Below are 22,668 nucleotides of genomic sequence, written 5' to 3' on the forward strand. Positions count from 1 at the left end.
GGGCTACTGTATTGTATAAGATAGCGGTAGAACATACCTGCTGCCTCATGTCAGTCACCCAGGCATTGAAGATATAAAGCAAATGGAGCATAAAGACCAGAGAAAGCTGAAGTTTTCTGTATTTTAAAACAATAATTATTAATAAAATGTTGAGATAAATATGTTCTTATGTTTATAATACAAATTTTTGTACCTATACATGTCAGCACAGAGTTCATGTGTTGTTGTTTGTGTGGCATTCTGCATTTCCTTTCATCTCTTACCTTTTGCTCTCACTGGATAATAAAAAACCTAGTTATTCTTGGGGACATCAATGCTCATTCTTCCTCCATAAGATTATTTCTTCTACCTTTACAAATTAAATACTTACTTACCTTCATCTTCCACTTCAACTTGGAGGAAAGTCATTCAAACATTTAGACTGTGGAGCTATTCCGAGCTCTAGTGGAAAGCAGGTTTTGCATTATTTCTTGTTAAACTAAACTGAGTAAGCCAGACAAACAAAAGTCCACATTTTATTTTGAATTGTCTTTTAACTACACTGAGATTGATTGTGATCATGTGAGCATACTGCATCGAGACACAGTGGTTTAGCAAGGTGCCTTTACGTGAGTCGCGATAACCCGCAATTTTGGTTAGCCTTCTCCACCTGTGAGTCATGCATGGTGGCCTAAGGTCATGTGTTTTAGTATGAAAGAGGGCATAGACTTGGTGAGATGCAACAGCTCAGTTGACAGATGGTTTAACATATTACCATGTTAAAGCAATCATTTGCAGCTATGTGAACACATCTGCAGTGATCTGTGTAGAGTACACCAACTTGCTTTAGCATCCTGTTGCTTATAGGCATACCTGACATGAAGTGGATGCTGCTTTCTCATGCACATAGACCTTCAAACACAAAGAAAATAATGAGTGAAAGGTAAATTTAATTCACGTTCACAATAAAGGTGGATAAAGGATTCTAACAGAAATAGTGTTTGAGAGTCAGTAGCTTATGTCATGTTCAGTTGCTACCTAATCACCTACCATAAATGTTATTTATCGTAATAATATAAATGAGCCTGTTCAGGGAAAAAAAAAAGTCTGATCAGGAAAAAAAGTAAAGAGTATTAGCTAGCAATTAAATCCATCTTCCAGACTAAAAGGCTAGTGAAGTGACAGCTGTCACTAAAACCTATGCAGATACTTCTATCTAATCCTGGTTTTCTTAAGACTTGATGCCATTTAAAAAAAAAAAATCTACATGTATGGCTAAAGGCTTGGGCATGTCACTTCTCGCACTAATCTGCCATACCTGAGGTTAAGTGCATCTGGTAACCTTTGTAGCATATGTGTTAATACACAGAAAATTTATATTCCAATTAATATTTGGCTTCAGTTGTATCTGCGTACATGCTTACGAATTTATTTGTTCAACCTTTTTTTTATATTGAACCATGGCAACTTTTGGTTAAGTATAAATGAAACAATGAAGTTGTCTCCAGGTTGGACACTTGCCAGCATAGATTAATTTTATGGCTTAATACCACTGGGTATACTATATACTATGTTTATGATCCTATAGCTGTTCCTATAACTGCTTCATCTTTTCATAAATAAGATATTAATTTCCTGAGTTTAAAGTAACTGGTGACAAAGATACTAGAATCTAATTTGGCTAGAAATCAGCTTGCTAAAACAAGTGATATAATGAATGTGTTGTGGGCTTTATTCATAGTGGTGTGCATAATCTTTAATCACCTTAAAAAATATGAGCAATGAGTAGAGAATAAAACACTAAGCAAAAGTCTTTGATTAGGCTGCCATTCTTCAGCCTTAGAAATGAGGTCAAAGAGGGTGTTAGAAAAGAAAATATATGAATCTTCTCTGGCCCTTGAAATGTTCCGTTCATCTTTTATTACTTGGTAGTAAGGAGGAATAGAAATCTTGAATTAATTGGTTAATTAGAAAGGTTTAGATGAAGTATTTTGTCAATATGTAAATATCTTTTGGAGAGGGAGAGATTGTTTCAGTTCTCATTTGAAATGGGACAGTTGAGATAGCCATTCTGTAAATCTCCAGGCAATCAACTGCAAGAGAATTAAACCCACAAATTCAATAATGCTTATCGTTCCTCTTTACAATCGTTTTTCAGCTTAGACGTTTATTGGAATAATTCTGAGCCCCAACTTTTCTTCTATTTAGTCTTACCGTATCTGCTACCATTAAAATCCCACAGAAGAGCACTCGTACAGCAGAAGATCCTCTTCTCTTCCTGGTAGATCATACGAGGTCTTTTACCTACCTGCGTCTGTTTGCACAGTGCTGGTAAATTCCTGCTGTTGGTTGCGTGGCCATTCCCAGAGCAGGACAGCTGCAAGGCAGGCGCTCTTGGAACCGAGATGCAGTCATTTACATGGCCTGCACCTGATGTATGCTGCATCCCAAAACGTTTTGCGGGGCTAGACCTATTTATAAGGCAGGATTAAACTTTGCAGGGTTATTTTGTCCTTTCAAAGGACAGTTATTGACTTCAGAACATAGAGACAGAAGGATTCTCTCCCCATTTTCACTCACATTTTTAATTTCTGTTCTTATTCACAGTGGATTTTATTATACTTCATTCATGCCAACACAATTTGTCTGTGTTGTTCAAAGGAGAAGTTTGAGAGAGAAATAAAATTAAGAATACTTTGCTTTAACAAGTATGAAAAAAATTAAGATAATTTACAAAGAAAACAGAGAAGATCAAGCAGGGTTTCAGCTCTTGTAATTCGACCAACTTCAGTGGGAATTGCAAGTATTCAGCTCGGGCCAAGTTTCAGAAGAGGCAGTGGAAGTGACTCTGCTCACTTACTAAGCTTTGAATTGTGCTGTATAGATTTAACAGTCGTTGATGCGTAGCTGCTTTACAGAATAGACAGCCTAGGGAAAGAGATAATTAATATTTTTGGATGAAGCCTATTTTGTGCTGTTCAAGAAGTGTGAGTGTATCTACCTACCAGGAACTTTTTGGAAATCAAAATTCTTTGTCTGCAAGTAATTCCATTGAAATACCAGTTGAAAATTAGAACATAAATGTTTTTGAGAGGAAGACTTCATAGAAAATAAAACAAGTTTCAAAACTATTATACTTTTGAAGTAAGCGTACTTTTAACTCGCTTGTGTCTTAGCTTCTGCCATGCTGTGTTTGGAACTATAAAACTGTTTCTGTATATGAAGACCTCTGAACTGAAGATTCAGGTTGAAGGAGGGAAGACTGCTAGCCAGGGTGAGTGAGAAACAGCGATCAATAATGTAGGAAATAAAAAATGAAACATTGTAAAACATCATCTGGTATTTCATAGTTGTGTTAGAGAAAAATGTTTTTCTACAGAAATCTTTAATAAAGGGAAAACATGTCAGAAAAGGGTTGTACCTTTTAGCAATATCTCTCTGCATACAGTATAGATCCAGAGCAGACACAAGTTTCACTTACAAGCCTCATGATTTCCAAAGAGTGTAAAAAATATAACAAAAAAGATTAATTCCCTGAATACTAAAATCATTGGGGCTGGGAAATATTTTGTCCAATATTCAGATGTGTATAAGTATCACAGTGTAAGCAGTGACTAATACAATATACTCTAAGAAATGATCTTTCAAACTTACTGAATGACTGAAGTTTTCCCTGTTTAGTTACTTCCTTGCAAAACACCCAAAATCTGGAATCTGACAGCCAAACTCCATTTTAGAAATATTATTCTCCCCAAGTAGTGGCATTGGCTTCCATGAGAGTTTTGGTAGAAGGGCAAGATATTGCAGAGCAAGGCAAATTCTGGATCCAAGCAATAATCACTGGTTATTAAGACACTCACTTGGAGATTTATCACACACAAAACTGTGGTAGAGAGAAAATGTAGCCTTGAGATTTAGCATTTTCAGTGTTGTCTTAGATTCACGGACAGCAGGAGACGTGTTCGTTTTTATTTTTCATTCGGAAAGTATTTGTTTAGGAAATGGCAAAATAATGTGAATACACAGTTGCCAGGAGGAGAAATGATATGGATAATATATCTCTTCTGTCTTGGCTTGATTCAGGGACATCTGTGACTTCGTAGACAGATCAGCCTTCAAAAAAAATCTGCAGTAGCTTTGCAGCACCCTCTTATCATGTTCCTTGATAACAGCATATGTGTGAAAATCATAGTCTGCTTTTTTTGGTTATAAAGATGAAAAGTCATTTAGAAAATATGAAAATATCACTGCAAATTTCAGTACTTAAATACTACCCAATAACTCTGCTTCTATGCACATATATTTCCATATATGCATAATCTGAAGCCTGTGACTAATCATATTGAACTCAATGGTATGTTTATGAGATTAAGGCCTCTTTACATCTGGGAATTTGAATTATTCTGGGAATAATTTGATAATTTTTCCTTCTTAAGCTATATGCAAATTTTTTACATGTTCCCAAGTCATTATATGTAGAAAAAAATTGAAGTTATAGAGGTAATCCACAATTTCTGAGCTTTGGAACACTTGAGGGAGTCCCCCTCTATTTACTGCAGAAACAGCTGTCATTCAGCTGTGAGATTTGGAGCTATGGAAACTGTGGAGGAAAGGAAAAGTATTCATTCCTAGTGTATTTAAAACAAAAAGACACTTTAGGTTGAAATTCCTAGCTGAGTTTCTTGATTCCTGATGTCCTGAGAGAGTTATTTTCAAATTAATGGTAATATGCAAACATATTGCTTGTACATGATGCTGATTTATGGTAATTGGAATACTGATGGGAAAAAATTCTTTTAGACTATTTAATGAGCACCTGTGAAATTATGGAATGCATGCACGAGCATCCTGAGTATTTGCCCGAGAGAGTTTCTTTCCACAGCTGTGAGATTTGGGCATCATTATTTAGATATAAATTGAGAGCCTCTTTCAAAAGGCAAGCAGGTACTTGGAACAAGTTCATGGGACAACTGATGTAAATAATTGCTGAACAGTGTAAATAAGGAGCTTACAATCTGGCTGGTTTTTATTATTTATTAGTACTTATTGTAATTTATTGGTCTTGTTTCAAATGGTGAAGTTAAAAGTAAAATGAGTTTCTTTTTCGAATAAGGAAGAAATACAGCACCATATGTTGTGCCAATGGAGCTCTGTCTGATATAGTGCTAATACATTCCTTCCAAGGCCTCAAGACATTTTACAACATTTTTAGCACCAATTTCTGCAGTAATGACTAACTTCTGCAGGACAGAAAATTACATTCCTTGGGAGGATATGAAATGATCAGGAAAGGAAAGAGCCAACATTATCCAAGAAGCTATTGAGTTAGCAGGATTTTAATGCCAGAACAATTAATACGCTATAAGAAATAAATCAACTGGAACAATATGTAATAAGCAGAAAACATTCTTGTGGTCTTTTTATAATATTAAAAATGTAAACACTACATGTCAGCAGATACAGTGTGCTAGTTGCTATCAAAACATGAATTTTTCTCCTGTGTGTTTTTCGGTTGATGTCATTGGAAACATTGATAACTGATTCTGGTTTTGGTGGGAGGAGTTATGAGTCTGGAGTATAAAAGAAAAGACTAAAACAAAGCTCACCGAAATGCCTAAAGTAAAGCCTCCTGTAATCAATCAATTTCTTGACTTTGGCAGTCTTTGAATCAATGTTTTAGTATGAGGAACTACTGTGTATAAGGATGAATGGGTGAGCTGACACTAGAATGGGGGGGGTTGTTGTTGGTTTTTTTTTTCTTTTTAGTAATTGTGATGTTTAAAAAAGACTGTGAAAGTATTTGTGAAATTATTTTGTGTAGTTTTTTGCTTATACTTCAATTATCCTGTGCCTGTTTTACAAATGGGTAAACTAAGACAAGAAGCAATTAAATCAACAATCAAAAAGAAAGGGAATACAATTTCAACTCTCCAGTTTTATTTATGTATTCATTTTTGTGCATGTTCTGTATTTTTAATAGCATTGATTAGCTGAACATACTTGTGCTTTCTTCACTCGGTGGCCTTTCTCCAGAACAAGGATCTGAGAATCTCTCAGGCCAAGGTCTAACAGACTCAATTCAAAAGGAGTCTTTTCAGCATGTTAAGCTGAAGCGCAGTCAGGGAAGATCCTGATCATACTTCACTTCTGCTGATTTCCAAAGGTGATGTTGATACTTTGTAGGCTTGGGCCTTAAAATGGATGCAGATTATGTTGCTTGGAAGTGTGCCTGTGGCTTCACAGTGGTGAAGGTAACAAATACTTTCCAGGTAAAATAACCCCTTGTAAATAGCTCCATGGTTGCTTGAACACAATTAGCATAAAGATGAATGGTGGGGCAAAAATCATTAAGGAAAAACATTTTGATTAAGCTTATTTAATATACTGGCATGCCTACAACATTAATAATATCTTTTTTTATTCTTTTTCTATTTGTTCTGATAATGAAGGAATCATCTACATGCTGCAGGTCACATCTGTGTTCTTAAAGATGCTTTCATGTATGAAAGTCCAACTGAAATAGCAAATCTGACCTCCACAGACAAGTTTGATGCAGCCCTGGCCATTCATCTTTATAAAGGAGGCAGACTTCTGCAAGGTAATCTGCTTTCTATTTTGCAATAAAAATATCTCTTAAAAAGGTACTGAAAGAGAAGAGAATGAATACAAATAGTTATAAATGGCTATAAATGTATAAACCCACACGTAATGTAGTTATTCTGTTTATCCACTTTAACAAATGTTCAGAAATGCTGAAAATCTTTCTCTGTGGGAGATCTGATCCAGAGAGGAGAGCACTAAATAAATGTACTTTTAAAGCACATAGTGCATTTCATAATTAAGTACTTTAACTACATTAAGATAAGAGCATTATATTAACATTAAGAGACTTTCAGCAAATGTGTTCTTTCAGAGGACAATGGCTAAGCTAAGTATAGCTGAGGTCAAATAGAAGAAAGCAGAGAGGCTAATTTGATTTTTCTGCTCAAAAATGAGTCAGGGGTTTTTGGACATGAAATAACGTTGAGATGTTGTTCATGCCAGTTAAACTGTAGGAGACAGGATGTTATCAGACAAATAATAAAATTTTCTATTGTATCTAGCCATGTAGAACAAAATTTTAGCCTGCCATTAATGATACACTAGAAGCACTGGCTTTCGAAATTACAGATACTGTCACCTAGTGAAATTGCCAGTGTGTATCCATTTTTGAGATCACCTTTGTATTGCACAAATCTATTCACTTGGGCAACTGCACATAATTTGATACTTTCATCAGATCTCAGTACAAGTTGTGTTGTGCTAGTTTTTGGACTTCAGAAATCCCTCCGCAATTTGTGCTGGTGGGTTTTCAGAAAGCCTGAATTATTATGTCTGGCATGCTTGTGTATTTTTTGTTACAATGGAGCTCTGATTTCAGTAGGGACTCTAGAATACAAATAAAAGAATAATTCTGTAAGATGATCTCTGCTAACATATGTGTTAAGACTTCTCTTGTTGGAATACAGAGATGATTGTTTTTGTGACAAGACCTAGAATTGTTTTGAAAGAGGCTTATGGAAAGTCAGAGAACTATCTCTTTTTTTTTCTAAGAAACAAAAAATAAGGTTGGATTTTAAATGCTTATGGTAAAACTTTATTGCAGTTTTGACATGCATAGCATTGCCCAAATGCTGTTGCTATTAGCTTTTCAAAATCTCAAGTGACCTGCAAAGCCTGATACTTGAATGATTTACAAAAGCTCAGTAATTTAAATAAATCAGAGTTCCAAAAAGCTGTTCCAAAAAGCATCTGCAATAACTGAAAGAAAAATAAAACAGGAATCTGTGAAAAGCAAGACCATAAGTAGTATATTGCTGGGATTATCCTAGTCAAAGCGTAGAAGTTACTGTAGACTTCTTGGAGGAAAAAAGTGATTTGGAGGACATTCCTGGTTCTTGTAACATTTAATCTTTCCATACCCTGTATTAAGAAATACCTTAAAGAAATTAAGTGATTACAGTCATACTACCATTACTACCATACTACCAATCTTTTGGGCCTCATGCTGGAAACTTTGTTTACATGATTGGGGATGTATGAACACATATAATAGATGACATAATAATTACTTACCTTTTTATTTATTAGAAAGGCAATATATATTTTATATTGTATTACAGAAAGTCAGTCTCTTGAAGATTAGTGCTGTGGTGCTTTGATGGTGCACATTAAGTCTCTTCACCTTCACATGTTAGTGTATAATATCTAAAAATGCCAAGGAAAGTCTTTAAGTAGCCAGAATGGCAATTAGTTTTTCATTCTTTTTGTTTGTTCTTTCATTTAATAATGAGGAAATTAGCAATGCCAATAAATCCTCATCTCACAGCTCACTTAATTTTCAAATATAAATGTGAAACGTATAGTATGTTTTCTATCTTTATCAACATATTTATTTCATTCTCCTTTTGCTTTAAGATTTCCTTATTTTCTTGTTTTTAACCATGAATTTTAATTATGAGAGTTCACTGAATTTAACCTATCGTTTCCCCCCCACCCCATAAGACACTGTGGGTAGCTATAGAAACCGTCACCAATAGTTTTCACAGCCATGAACATTCAAGGTCAGTTGCATTATCTGTCAAAAGGAAGAACCTCCATCAACACGGTAACCTCTAGTGCCCTGCTCGTTGGTCCACTGCTGAGGACAGTGTTGTCTACTGAGTCCTTGATCCTCTCCCCTTCCATCTGATAGCAAAAGGGAAAAAACAAAGCGTATTTTCTGCCTTTCTTGATACACAGTCTGTAGTGGCAATACAGCCTAACTGCTTATTCTTGTTCGCAGTCAGAAGGAAACCTTGGCTTCATCTATTACAGCTAACAGAAATGTGCAAAATCCACAAAATTGGTCACCTTAATGACAGGTTTTGTAGACTGTCTTACTGGAGACCGTGTCTTTTACAAAACAACTGCAGTCCCATTTGGAATTTTAAACTATGTTCTTCTGCATGTAGTAATTAGCCACCATGAGACTGTTATTTCTTAGCTTAATGTGGCGTAAAACTGACCACTTAATCGGTTTCAATGCTGAAACAATCAACAGTAAACATTATTGTCTGCTATCTTGATTAGTTTAAGAGGAGAACATTACTGGTAACTTCTCAGTTACTAAAAATAACCTGACTCCAAGAAAAGAAATACTATTAGAAAGGAATCTTGCACTGCTATTGAGTTTTGTATTTTCATCTAAGTAGTCTTTGGCCTTGTCCTTGTAAGTCTAGCCACTGTCAAAATACTACCCTGTTTTGGTGGCTTTAACCTTACGCAAATATGAATTTATTCTGATGCTGTGTGTCAAAACTAGGCTTTTACCAGAGTGCAGACACCGCTAGGATATGTATGATTTTGTTGATACTCTAAAATTTGAATGTTGATAAGGTCTTGTGCACAGACTGTCCCACAGCCAACATGCCTTCCTCTACTCTTGCTGTTCTGAGAACTGTAAGGCATCCTAAAACAACTTTCATAGCTTGGGTGATCACAGAAGTGTTTGTATTGGAACAACCAATTATAAACACAGATCTATCTTTTGGGATGGAATTAGGTAAAACAATGGTTTTGTTGCAGGTTCACATATACTGTCTTATTTAATTCGGTGCCCTTTTCCAATAGTGTGGCTCCATCTACATTTTTTGTAGCAGTAAAATCAGCTTCAGAAGTCAATATTTAAAAAAGAAAAAAAAAATTCAGTAACCAACTTTGCAGGATGGTTACCCAAACCACTATATTGGAATGCCTGAGGGGGCAGTGAATGAGTGGCTGAGGCTAGATACCTGGGACCAAACTTTGCAATACTGCATCTTATTAAAATGTGAATAACATTTAAAATATATATGCTGTTTGGTGGGCTGCCATGTGTAGAAACTAATTGATTGGTTTTATTAAGCATGGAAAAGGCAAAGAAAATCTCATAGCTACACTACAGACTGACAGGCTGTGAAAGTGCATAGTTATTGTATGGGTTTTTTCAGTGCCAAAACCATAAAAATTCAGGTTTCTCCAGTTTTCTTTTTGAAAGGCTTTTGCTTACATATGTGATACAGTATTATCAATATACTTTTTCACTCTTAATGTCCCCTTCTAGTCATTACCTTGACATGTTGGTCAACTTCTCATCATAGTAATTGCTTTGCAGGTAGCAGAATTCCTTTTGGAATCATCTTTGGTGGGACAGATGTAAATGAAGATATCAAATGTGAAGAGAAACATCGGGTAATGGGAGCAGTGCTAGGAGAAGCCAGGTAAAAGCATGTGTGGAAAGTTTATGACAGGAAATTGCATTTTTGTAATGGCAGATCTTTCAGGAACTGATCCATAAATGCTTAGAATCACTGGGAGATGTGTAGGCCAGCAGACAAAGGATAGACTATTTGAAATCCTTATGCTCTCTACATATTATTTTGTGATTCAGTGATGGCAGTAAAACAGTTTCTTCATAAAATATAGTCTGTATACAGTCCATTCATTTTATATTTCCTCTGTTACAATCGTTTCATTGTTTTTGTCCATGTAAGAGATAGGAGAGGTAGTGCTGAAACTTGGTCTCTTGGGCTGTGAATTTTCAAAAAGACTCAAATCCCATTAAAAGCTAATGAAATCTGTGTTCTTGCTAACTAATGCTGTGCTTTGTCTACTGAATTATAACTGTTTTCTAGAATAATAGAACTATGCGTGTCATGAGGATATAAAATTCTAAGGCAGGTAGAAGAAATGAGAAGAATAATAGCAAGAATAGTTAACCTGGGATTTGGCAGCATATTGCTGTGTAGAATAATCTACTTTATGGGTAGACATTATAAACACAGCCTTCGATGAACTGTAGCAACTTGACCGTGGTTTATTTGACGTGTTTGTAATGGATACAACTTTATGCAATCAGGTTTTAATTTCTTACCAAAATTATTTTAGCCTGTTTATATTTGCAGAGATTTAGGTAAAGAAATGCACATCTAAGTATGTCCAACAATATCCATACAGTTCTCATTTGTACAGAACTATCCTGGCCATGAAATGACTGATATTGGGTATTAAATAGTGAATCTTTAGTAGTGGAGGTGGTTAATGCTGAGTTAGTGGTGGAGGTATGATTCTTTAAATAGCAAATCTTTGTTAGCGGTGGAGGTATGAATACTCTCATTAAATCTTATTGTAGTAATATTATTAGCCTAAACAAGGTTGGACCCCATTTGCCAAGGCCCTGTGCCAGAAGAACTACATGTTGCTCCAAGTTGGTTGTTTTTTTTTTTAAACCTCTGTTTCTTAGTAAATTCTGGTTTATGTTACATATATCCAAACATATAAAATATTTTGTATTGGAAGTAACATATTTTATGCATTAAGTGCTATCTGCACATACAGACCAAGGTGCCCAGCAGTTTGACTTAAGTGAGATGACAACTAAAAATAACTGCCATTTGACCTGTTGCATCACAGAATCAAACCTGTTTTTGGAGGCCTTGCATTTAGCTTGTTGACAGAGTGCTTGATTGAAAAGCAGGTGACTCAAGTATAAAGAGCTTTTGTTCTTTTTTTCCTGCTAATGTGGTGCTTTCTGTAGATACATGAACAAAGAAGCAGAGGCTGAAAAAAGTCTTTAAGCAAATTATCTCAGTTTTTTAGGTGAATTGACAAAGGAGTATTTTCAGGGTATTTAAAGTCTGGAAAAGTTCTAGTGACATGTCAGTGTAGTCATCAAATGTAGCTCAAGAACTGATCAGAAATCAGAGAAAATGACTAAAAACTGAAAAGGTTTTTGCAGCATTTCTCATTGTTTCAACATCCCCAGAAAAGAAGTTTCCTTCTGCTTGATCCAAAGTTCTGTTGACTTCAACAGTGTTTGATCACGTCCATGGTGGGCCAATAAGCCCTTTTCTTATTGGAAACTAAAGCATTTTATGTATGTAGAGCTTCCAATGGATGAAATTAATTTAATAGATAGCTTAAGTCTTATCAAGATAGAGGCTAAGGTTGTCACTTCCTGTGTAGCCAGCGTAATAGCTCACTGATGGCAGGGATGGCTCTACTGCTACCTCTGTTCCTCTCCTCCTTTCTCTTGCTTGTGGCTGTGTGATCCACCCTTCCTTGTGCCAGGACTGGACTGCTTTCTGAGCAGGTTTAACTCACTAAATGGTGTAAAATTGTTGGGTTTTTTTTCCTGGCTTAGTATTCTACCTCTTTAATAAGAAAAGTCCGCTTGTGGAAGGATATGAGAAGAATGTAATTTTGGTGGCAGTAAGTTGCTACAGCAAGTCACTTACTTAGCCTCATGGAACTATACTGTGCCTGAGCTTCTGGTGACTTGAGTACTCTGAAGAGTTATCACTCCAGAATTGACCTCTGCATAAGCGAAGGGGTCCCCAAGTGTACAAGGTGAGATAAAATATAAGCATCTGGAATGTCTTAGCAAATCCAGTGGTACTGCTTGCATACTTACTCTAGGAGAGCTGAAATACCTTGCTGAACAGAGCTTGCTCAGGTTACTATCTCTGTTCATTCATCACAGCATTCTAGCTGAGACAGATAACTACAGTGGTTCAGAGATGGCAGTATGGATTTTGGTTCATGTTAGCAATGAGGAAATGCATACAGAATCTGAAGCAGGCTTATTATCTTTGCTACTACTACTGTATGTTCTAACTATTATTAGCTAACTTAACACCAGCATAGATATGCAGTTCTGTCTAGAGTGCCCTATAAGATGTGGTACGTAAACAGATTTTAAAGACAGCACTTAATCACGCTCATTGAAAAATCATTAGGGCACGTTCGTACGTCTTAGTGTGACTTGTAGTTGAAAAGCACTTAAGGCCCCATTCAAGACAAAATTTATATACTTGTTTACTTTTGTTATAAAATAATCAGAAGTCATTCTTTAAACAGGTCTGAAGGAAGATAAAAAATATATCTAATGTGTCAGTTAAATTTCAGCACTGCGCAAAATGAAAAGTATATAAAACCAGAATTTCTGAGTGTGTCCATTTGATCCAGTTGTGTGTTGTGGTGGTTTAACCCCAGGTGGCAACTAAGTACCACACAGCCACTCGTTCCCTCTTCCCCTCAGTGGGATGGGGGAGAGGATCGGAAAAGCAAAAGTAAGAAAACTCATGTGTTGGGATTAAGACAGTTTAATAATTGAAATTAATAATAACAACAACAACAACAATAACAAATTGTAATGAAAAGGAAAACAAGAGAGAACGAGAGAGGAACAAAACCCAGGAAAAAAAACAAGTGAAGCAAGTGCTGACCACCTGCCAACCGATCCCAGCCCGTCCCCGAGCAGCGATCGCTGCCCCCCAGCCAACTCCCCCAGTTTCTATACTGCGCATGACGCCCTATGGTATGGAATAGCCCTGTGGCCAGTTGGGCTCAGCTCTGCTGGCTGTGCCCCCTCCCAGCTTCTCTTGCACCTCCTCGCTGGCAGAGTATGGGAAGCTGAAAAGTCCTTGACCAATGTAAGCACTGCTTTGCAACAACTAAACCATCAGTTTGTTATCAATATCATTCTCTTGCTAAATCAAAACCACAGCACCATACCAGCTACTAGGAAGAAAATTAACTCTATCCCAGCTGAAACCAGGACAGTTTAAAATATGATCTGTCACAAATATGGCTAATATAGCATGTGCAAAAACTGTGCTTTGGTAAATGTTTTTTTAATGATATTTAAGTTAGGAACTTGAAGTGTAGTTTAGTAGCTTGGATTTCCTATGATGTTTCAAAATATATTACTGCATCCTTATGCAGTTCATAGTATTTTCTCTGCTACAGGAAAAGTAATTCAGTTTTCTAGAAGTTATTCTGAATGGATCTCTTCTCCAGTATTATCACTAGTATTATTCATTGCATAGTTATTAAAAGAAACATTGATTTTTTTTTCCTTTATTGATTGCAGGGTTCTAAGCAGAAAGTATCGTGAATTGTAGATTACTTGTCCAGTACAATATACCACCACATTCCATAAAACGAAGTATTGAACACTGTCTAGCTTTATAATGAGTGTTTCATTTTTAATCAAATTCCTCTAAATGGTGGTTGTACTCATCTAGGGTATTTTTTTCTATTGAACAGTATTTTGTAGACTTGGGAGCAACAGTTTTTTCTGCTTGTTAATGTGATGTATTGAAAGTATAATTGCAAAAACTGGAAAGGGAGCATGTGCAACTTGACAAAACAAGCATTTGCAAAGGCTTTAATAACCTTAAAGCTGTCAAGTTGTATATGTGAAATTCATTGTAGTACCATAAAGCAGATACTACAAAACAAATGTATGGGAATAAGGTTTGTTTAAACAAAGAAAAGCAGGAGTTGTAATTCAGCATTTATGGGAGTTCTAATGAATGATTGGGATTTCATGTCCTCAAATTATAACATAACACCTCAAATGGAAAAGCACTGTTCTGGTTGTGACTTGCAATGTGCTCCATCTCTAATCCTTGAGATGTCATAGGGTTGGTTCAGGAAAGAAACGTTACATTAATTCTATGGAAAAGAAACACTGAATCATAAGTGTAATATGTGATAACCTCTGTTTTATATCCAATATCTGTAAAAGCAATTAAAAAAAAAGGAATTTTCCGGACACATTTTCCAGACACATTATGTCTCATATGAAGGAGGTGTTCAAACATTTCTATTCCACAGGACTGATAGTCTTCAGAAATGGTCCCATTTGTGGTTCCAGTTAACACTGAAGTTCCACTTAAGAACAGCCAAAGCTTGTGTTTCTATTTCATCACAACTTAAAAGCTACATTAAAGCCCAGCATATTCTTAAGATCCCTTCTGAACAGGGATTCTTTATTAACTCTGACTCCATAAAAATATCTCATATGACTACTTGGTATTATGCCAAGCTCCCAGTAAGAATAACTTGTTTATCTAGTATGTTTAGAAATCAGCGTTCTGTGGCTGAAGTCTCTCTGTAATGAGACATCCAAAAATGAAAACTGTTCATATCAATGCTGCTTTTAAATGGTCTCTGACATAACTCTTCTCTTATGTGGAATGATAGTGTACTACATACGTTTCTCAAAGGCATATAAGGAGGAGTCCGGATGAGCCATTATAAACAACCATAAGGGAAAAAGTGGAAGTGAGCTTGGGAACAGAATTCTCCCTCCCAGATGAAAACCCTAGCCATTAAGTTATTCAAGTACACTTTTGTTTGCTTGTTCTTACTTTGGCATTGTGATTTATATACATTACAGAGGAGGAGTAGATGGTGTTCATATACTATTCTACAGTTCATTCATTTAAACGCCCTTCTCATAAAAAAGAAAAGTCTTAACTAGAGAACAGTCAAAATGCCCTTCTATCAGTATTATGTCTGCCTAGTGTAATAGTCTCTTTGCCTGAAATGACAGCTGTGGTGAATCTCATTTCTGGGCACCCCATTCTTCCCTTTTTATTATAAAGGAATATCAGGTGTCTAACTCAGCACTGCAAATTTCGTCTCCACTGCAGATGCCTAACATTCAGAGCTACAGAGCTGAGTGTCCAAAGTCTGTGAGGTTGCAGAGTTGAAGCCCAGTCACTGGATCATCCTTCTTCTTTTTTATTTAATTCTGATATTTTTCCTGAAGAATAACATTTTGGTCTCTCAGTTTGTTACTCATTGACAACTTTGACTACTTAGAAATAAAGAGAGAACGTTGGGGAAAGGTTTAAAAAAATTCATCTGCTCATTTGAATTAAACTCAGTTGCAATGGGTTGCAAATAGTGGGACTGGGTATTGTCAAACGACAATAGTATGAAACTAACTGGACTTAAGATCCCTTCTTACCTAGCTTTCTGGTTGTGAAGAGGGCTATTGCAACTTGCACTGATGTAGAAACAGGAAATGCTAACTCACTACTGCAGCTGTATATATTAATCTAGATAAACTGAGGGGTGTTCCCATTATTTGGGTTTTCTCTTACTTTAAGAAATCCTCACTTTAACTCCCCAAGAGCTCTAAGTTTTAAAGTCTGAAGAGATACCATTTGTTTAACCAGTATTTTCTGGTAAAACAAATAGAAAACCTGCTTTCTATCTTTCCATCTATAATAATTTTTATAAGCCTCTGCCCTTTGTTCTTACAAAGATTTTTTCTGAAGTACTTCTCTGTTTTTATATTTAAACGCTTTAAGCAGATGATCCCAACTATTTTTTGTCCATTTAACTAGGTTTGCAGTGGCTTTCACAGTGAAAATGAAGGAACTGGCAGCAGCAGAGTGGGTATGTTTACATGATGATGGTGATACTTATAGTATTAGCAATTATGCATTCTACTAAAATGTTTTCTAAATAATGCTAGAGAATAGCAATAATCTTCATATTGTCTATTCCTGTTTTTCCTTTCAGAGAAAGCATTTCATATTTATGTACTTAGACAGGTCAAATAGATCTGGCATTTAAAAGCTGTTTAGTATTTGAAAAGAGTATACAGCAGTTTAGGAAGTGCTTCTCTGTAACATTTAAAACTAATCATTGCTGTTGTTATCGAGTCTCTCCTGATGCCATATGCATGTATTGTTTCTTTTTTCTATCATTTAATAAACTTCTTTATGTTGCTAAAGTTCCACTAAACAGCTTTACTTACAATAAACGATTTGGAAGAATAATTTGAAAATACTTGTTTTGTCAACATTGGAAATAGAATGAACTTCTTAAGGTGAACTGCAGAGGTAAAACTGAAGTTGTGCTAAGCCCAGCAATATGTGATATACAGCCCTGTTGGCCAGGCCTTGAGGGATATGTAGCACATAAATAGCACTTAACTTTCTTAAAACTCATCTCTGCTTCTGAAAACAAAATGAAACACACTGTGCTGAATGATATATGAAAAATACTGATTAATATTATTTTCATTCAACAGTATAGTGGTTAAATACATTTGGCAATATATTTGAAGGAGATCATTTAGCCAGCAAAGAACTGGGAGTGATAATGGTTCATTCTCTTTCTCTTCACTTAGTGGGTACCATTGCATCTGCTGTATTGCAAGTCTGCTTCAGATATTCAGTGCAATTATTTTTAGTATCTGATGGTCCTGTTTGAAAATAGACTGGGTCAACATTTTCACCCTTATGTGGTTGAGATGATGGCATACTGCCAGTGGAGAAAATTGAGACAAATCCTTGAAGTGTAGACAGTGCTTAATCCTGGCTTCTGAAGAGCAAAGGAAGACCACGAAGAGCTGCCAGTCATTTGAGTACAAGGAGTGCTTTTGGGTAGTGTCAGGCTGCACCGGTGACCTGTGGAGAAAGTCCACACCAGGCAGTAGGGCTTGCTGATCTAGCTTGTTAGCCCAGCTCATTTTCTGTGCAAGGCTAGCTTTCCAACTAACTTATTGGCTAAAGACTTGTACTGAATCACAGAGAACTGCAATGAGCACCAGATCCAGTGAAGGGCAAGCAGTAACTATTTGGCTGACAGTAAGGGGCAACACAGTGGCATAAAAAAAGCAAGGCAGGACCACCCTCTTCCAGCTGCAGCGAGCTGTTAGCTCCACTCAGCTCATCTTGTGAAACTTCAGCTGAAGCTGAACAATAAATGCAAGAAGTAGAAGCTAACTGCTTGGTATCTCTTCAGTTCTAATTAGCATCATAATATAATCATTAATACACCCTTGCCTAAAAAAAATCACTTAGAGTGGAGCTTGCACAACAGAACAATTTAATATTCAATACTTTGTTTCAGTATTAATTGATTTTTTTGTCTATTTGCATTAAAAGAATATATGAGCAGACATAGGATCTGGTATTTACATTACAAATATAACTTTTTTAATAGTTACTACGATGAACTTCATAATGGGTAAACATGAAAGGGTACAGCTTCCGTCATAGATGTTATGCAAGAAAAAGACAAAAGTAACAGAGTATAAGGAGGAGTAACAAACATGAACTTTGAAATCCTTTTGAAATCAGCACCTCAAATGTTTTTAAGTACTTTACTTTGATTGATTTTACCTAAACACCTTTGTGCTCCGGGCCTATGAGACTCACTCAGTGTTTTGGAGAAGGTCTGTGGCAGACAGGGAATTGGAGACAAGTCTGTCAAGCCCTAAACTGGTATACCACCTGCTGACCTGTGTCTTACATGCTGGGGTTTTGAGTTCTTTTTCTAGCTGTATCTTCATATAAAGGGTGAGAGGAAATGCCACACATTTAACTTTCAAACAGTGAAGAATATGAATACATCTTTTCATACCTAGGTCACAAAATATTAACACTTTTTACATATTAACTCACACTAATGTGAACTGCATTATTCCTCTAATGTGTGCTTTATTAGTTAGACAGTCAATTACGAATTTAAATTATGAACATGTAAGCAATTGCACTGTGCTCAAGGGCTGTATCTTCCAACAAATTCTTTTCTATTACATTGGATAAATTATCTTTAATTATGAAGTACATAATGCAGCATTTGTAATAATCTGTATTCCAAGTGAGTTTGAAAAACTGTAAAAGATCTTGTGCTTACGGTCAGTGTTTTATTTCAGTAGTGTAAAACTGATGCATAAGAATTACCTAAGCTAGTTTTATTAGCATTCAATTTCATTTTTCCATTCTCCTCAAGACCATTTAAAATAAAGAACATAACAGAAAATTGATCTATAAAGTGTGAATACATCTGTACGCCCTGTTACACAGTATTCCTGCTATTTTCTTCCTGATGATCCAAACCCTGGCAGGATTATATTTACTCACCATAAACCATTAAAGGTCCAGCAGAGCATGAAACCAGATGCTTAACTTAAGCTTATTTTTGAAACTTGGTGGTTTTAGGGAACTAAAAGCCTATCTTCACCCACCAGAGTTTCAGGCAGAACTGTGCAGTATGTCAGCTATGGAGGCAAGGCTGGCTTAAGCTGCCCTCTGCCCCATCTGCTTTTTTCCACCTTCTGTTTTGCTGCATCTATGTCCTAGCACTGATTTCAGCTATCCCACTTGTCGTGCAATTTTAAATGCTGAAGTTGGCCTCCAGCTTGCAATGCTGTCTCCATTTTTTCAAGGCTTTTTTTAGGATTGGAAGATCTGGTATAATCTAAAATGCTACTTATTCATAGGTAAGAGAAGGACCAAGAAATGTTAAGTAATAAAATAACCTATTAAACCATTTTTTCTTGTTTTTAAGTGCTTTGAACACAAAAGTTCATATAGCCTTTGAAAGATAAAGTCCATAGAATATCCTTAGTCTTCCACTGTAGCGTAAAAAGTGTTATTTTTCCCCCACTTCATTTATGTGTGGATTTGCTGCTAGTTCATGTAGTTTTTGTGACTTATTTAATTCACTCTGATTCTCAGAAACTGCCTCCTTCCCATCTGTGAACTGCTTGTTGATGACTATTCACTTTTTTTATGACCTCTTTTCTGCCCATTTCTCTTTCCAGTTCGTTTTTAATAACTAAAATAGACTGTTACGACTGGGCAGCGGACTGGAGGGGCAGTCACATAGGAGTGACAGGGGAAAACCAAAATGTTTGCAAGTAAAAAAAAAAAAACAACCAATGCTTCCTTGGCTTCTGATTTCCTGAGCTGATTGGTTCAGGAATTGGTTGCTTAACAGTTTGTTTCTGCATTAATTCGTGTTCTCCTAATACAAGTTCTCTTCCTGCCTTCAAGTCATTATCCTGGAGGTGTGATTTCACAATTTGCTAGGGATGGGGCTGGGGTGGGAGAGGAGAAGGGAAGGCTAATGTGCAGTGTGACATGATGCACTGGTATACGTGATGCTCTGCCTTGGTTAACTCTGGCTATGTTATTCCACCAACCTTCCACATTAAAGAGGCAAGTCTGCATAGCAATATTCAGCTTGAAGAGTTCAGCAGTGTATCAGCAGTGTATCCCACCATTCAAAAGTGGAGTGGTTGAAGGGGCAATCTAGTAGAGTCCTTTTTCCATCTGTACTTTAATCCTTAATCTTAATCTAGGTCCTTTTTCCATTTGCACTTTACAAAAAGCCGTGGCAGGCAAATAGTGACTCAGAGAGTTGTAGCCTGCTAGGACTGTGCCTTTCTGCTTAATGAAATTGGCACCAAAAAGGAGGCAAGATTTAATCTCAAGATAGGAAGGACTGGTGCTCTCAAGAAAGTTGTTCATTTCTGGACACCATGACGCTAAACTAAGCAATAGCATTAGTGGAACTACTTGAAGGAATGCAATTTCAAACTGAAACATTCAAGGTAATATTGAGCAAATCCGTTGGAGACTACACCAGTTGAGTAACGCCTTCCTTAGGTTACTCCTTTACAGGCATTGCAGCCAGTGCTTTTAAAACAACTAGGAATTGTCTGAACAGAAAGCTTTGCACAAACACTTTGAGCTCAAAAAACTCTGCTTGTTTGCTGGGGAGTGTTGTTGTTTTTTTGCTTTTGTTTTTTTTCAGTGTGGAAAGATCCCAAGAATATTTCAATATTTTCATGAAAAAAATGTATTCCACAAATTCATGGTTGGAGTTATAGAAAGATATTGAAATAAGAACTTGCTTATTTAGTCACCTAAATTAAATAACTAGCATAGTAGCACTTCAGGAGTAACTTTGGAAATGTTGTAATTACCTCTTTTACCGTAGCTATTTTAAAATAATTTCTTATGCAATTTTTATTTGGGAATATTCTGCAATAACTACTACTGGCCAGTTTTCCTGTATAGACAAGTCTACATATAGTTGACAGCAATTTTTGAAAAGGTTAGAGGTAAATGGGGTTTGTTTCATGCCTGATGTGTTTAAAAATTCTATTATGGATAAATGTAGACTGTGGTTTCAAAACCAGCTATAATTTTTCTTTCAAGACTAGTATTTTTGGGGAACTAGGGCTGTTCTGCAGTTGAAAATCTTTTTATTCTAGGGAAATATTTTAATTTTCTATGCAATAAGCAGGTTAATGATTATGAGAAAGGATGCAGAGATAAACTGAAAAATATGTTTGCACTATCTTGGTAATTGTGTTAATTGCAAAATTGATTCATTGATACTGTAAATGTTCATAGTAAATGTAATTTAAATTGCTGACTGTTGGCTTTTGGTGTTACTTAAACGTATCTTTCTAATAGTCTGTTTTGGTTTTTAATAGTCAAAAGAAAATCATGCTGATGTGCATTTCGTTATACTAGTTGGGTTCTTTTGAAGATTGAACAGATCTTTTATGGTGAACCATGAAAGTTACTTTTCTTCTCCTTCTCTTTAAAGCCAGATGCTAGGAAGAAAATATATGTCCAAACTCAAGGTGAGAATTTTGAAATATTGATGAAGGCGTTCAATTTATTTCAATCATGTGTTTAGTACCTTTTTGTTTATGTATCTACCTTTGTTGCCCTGGAAATATTTTGCTGAAATGGGTATGGGGTTTGAAGTCCTGGCTCCGCTGAAGTTGAACTTTTTGCCATTGACTTTAACTGAGGCAGTATTTCAGTCTCTTAGCCTGAATTTTCAACTCATTTGGTGCTTTAAAAAAAGAAGTTTTCTCGCATACCTTGCAGTAGGAATCTGAAAGGTAAGGCAGCACTGAGCTTTCTCCAAAGCGTACAGCAGTTAGTAGCCTAGGAGTAGACCCTCAGTCTGATTTTGCACAAGGTGCTGAATGATTATTCTCTGAAACTCCAAATTCCTTTAAATGCTTTAAGTTGAGTTCCCAGGATAATGATACCCAACAGTATCTAATCCAAAGTAGATCACTTCAGCGAGTAGTCTAGGGAACACTCAACTCAGCATTTTAGATGTGATTACTTAAGCTACAGCTCCTGATTTTATTTATCTAAAAATAACTCTACAGATTCCAAAACTCATTCCATTTTGTACATTTCACTTTCAAAGAAAATAAAATTATTTTCAAAACTTGTTATGTTGAAATAACTCATTGTGAGGTCTATTTAGCCTGTATTTAGTCTATATTTAAGCCCCTTTGAGGTAATAGTTAACTAGGAGATTAAATAAATTAATAAAATAGTTTCATTAGTAAAATGATTAATCTTTAACATAAGGCAAACCAGGTAAATTAATATTCAGTTTAGATTAATATTTAATTTTGATATAAATTTCATTTATTTTCTTTGCCTTACCTTAAGGACTTGGGTCTCAACTGACCTGTATCTGTTTTGGAATAATATCCTCCCTCAGATAATACTATCTCGTATGTAGATTTTAAAAGGCCAAATGTAGCATGATGTAAGTGAGCGTAATTCCGTGGGCTGCTGAAGAAGTTCATACATTGTGTGATTGTGCAAAATTTAAAATTGAATTTCAATCTGATGACTATGGAAGGATTGCGCAGACAACCTGACATTGTTGGGAAGAGAGAAGCTTGAGATGGGAACAGCTGTGTATGGAATTCAGTGTGCTTGACAGAAATACTGTTTTTTTAGGGCAAGACTTCTAGAACCGTAGTTCAGCCATCCAGGGACCAATCAAACATGTGTTTCTCTTTTTTTCAAAACAGGAATTAAGACTACACCCAGTGAAACGTTTGACTGGTACAGATTTCTACAAAATGCAGGTAAAACTCACTTTTTTTCTGTACTCACTGTATTTACTCTTAGTAGATGTCAGTGATGAAAGAAATTTAGAATGCGAAGGTTAACTGATTATGTAATAAAATGACTTGATATGAAAAATGAAAAACTCTTAATATTAGATTCAGGCAGAATATTGATCAGATTAGTC

General features: G+C 35.9%; 1 protein-coding gene across 4 annotated transcripts in view; it reads left to right on the plus strand.

Moving 5' to 3' along the window:
• GLT1D1 (glycosyltransferase 1 domain containing 1) overlaps positions 1–22,668 on the plus strand; it is a 64,934-nt gene that overhangs the window by 8,394 nt on the left and 33,872 nt on the right. For 3 of the 4 annotated variants that reach the window (XM_075516581.1, XM_075516583.1, XM_075516580.1), the window contains exons 2-6: positions 6,429–6,577; positions 10,154–10,259; positions 16,185–16,236; positions 21,199–21,235; positions 22,445–22,501. In XM_075516581.1, the coding sequence (XP_075372696.1) occupies positions 6,478–6,577; positions 10,154–10,259; positions 16,185–16,236; positions 21,199–21,235; positions 22,445–22,501 (352 nt within the window). In that variant the 5' untranslated portion in view covers positions 6,429–6,477. Of the gene's footprint in view, positions 1–3,155; positions 3,254–6,428; positions 6,578–10,153; positions 10,260–16,184; positions 16,237–21,198; positions 21,236–22,444; positions 22,502–22,668 lie in introns of all 4 variants that reach the window. The other variant, XM_075516582.1, reaches the window with a different exon arrangement.

The sequence above is a fragment of the Mycteria americana genome, chromosome 13 (genome assembly GCF_035582795.1).
Source record: "Mycteria americana isolate JAX WOST 10 ecotype Jacksonville Zoo and Gardens chromosome 13, USCA_MyAme_1.0, whole genome shotgun sequence".
NCBI classification, from domain to species: domain Eukaryota; kingdom Metazoa; phylum Chordata; class Aves; order Ciconiiformes; family Ciconiidae; genus Mycteria; species Mycteria americana.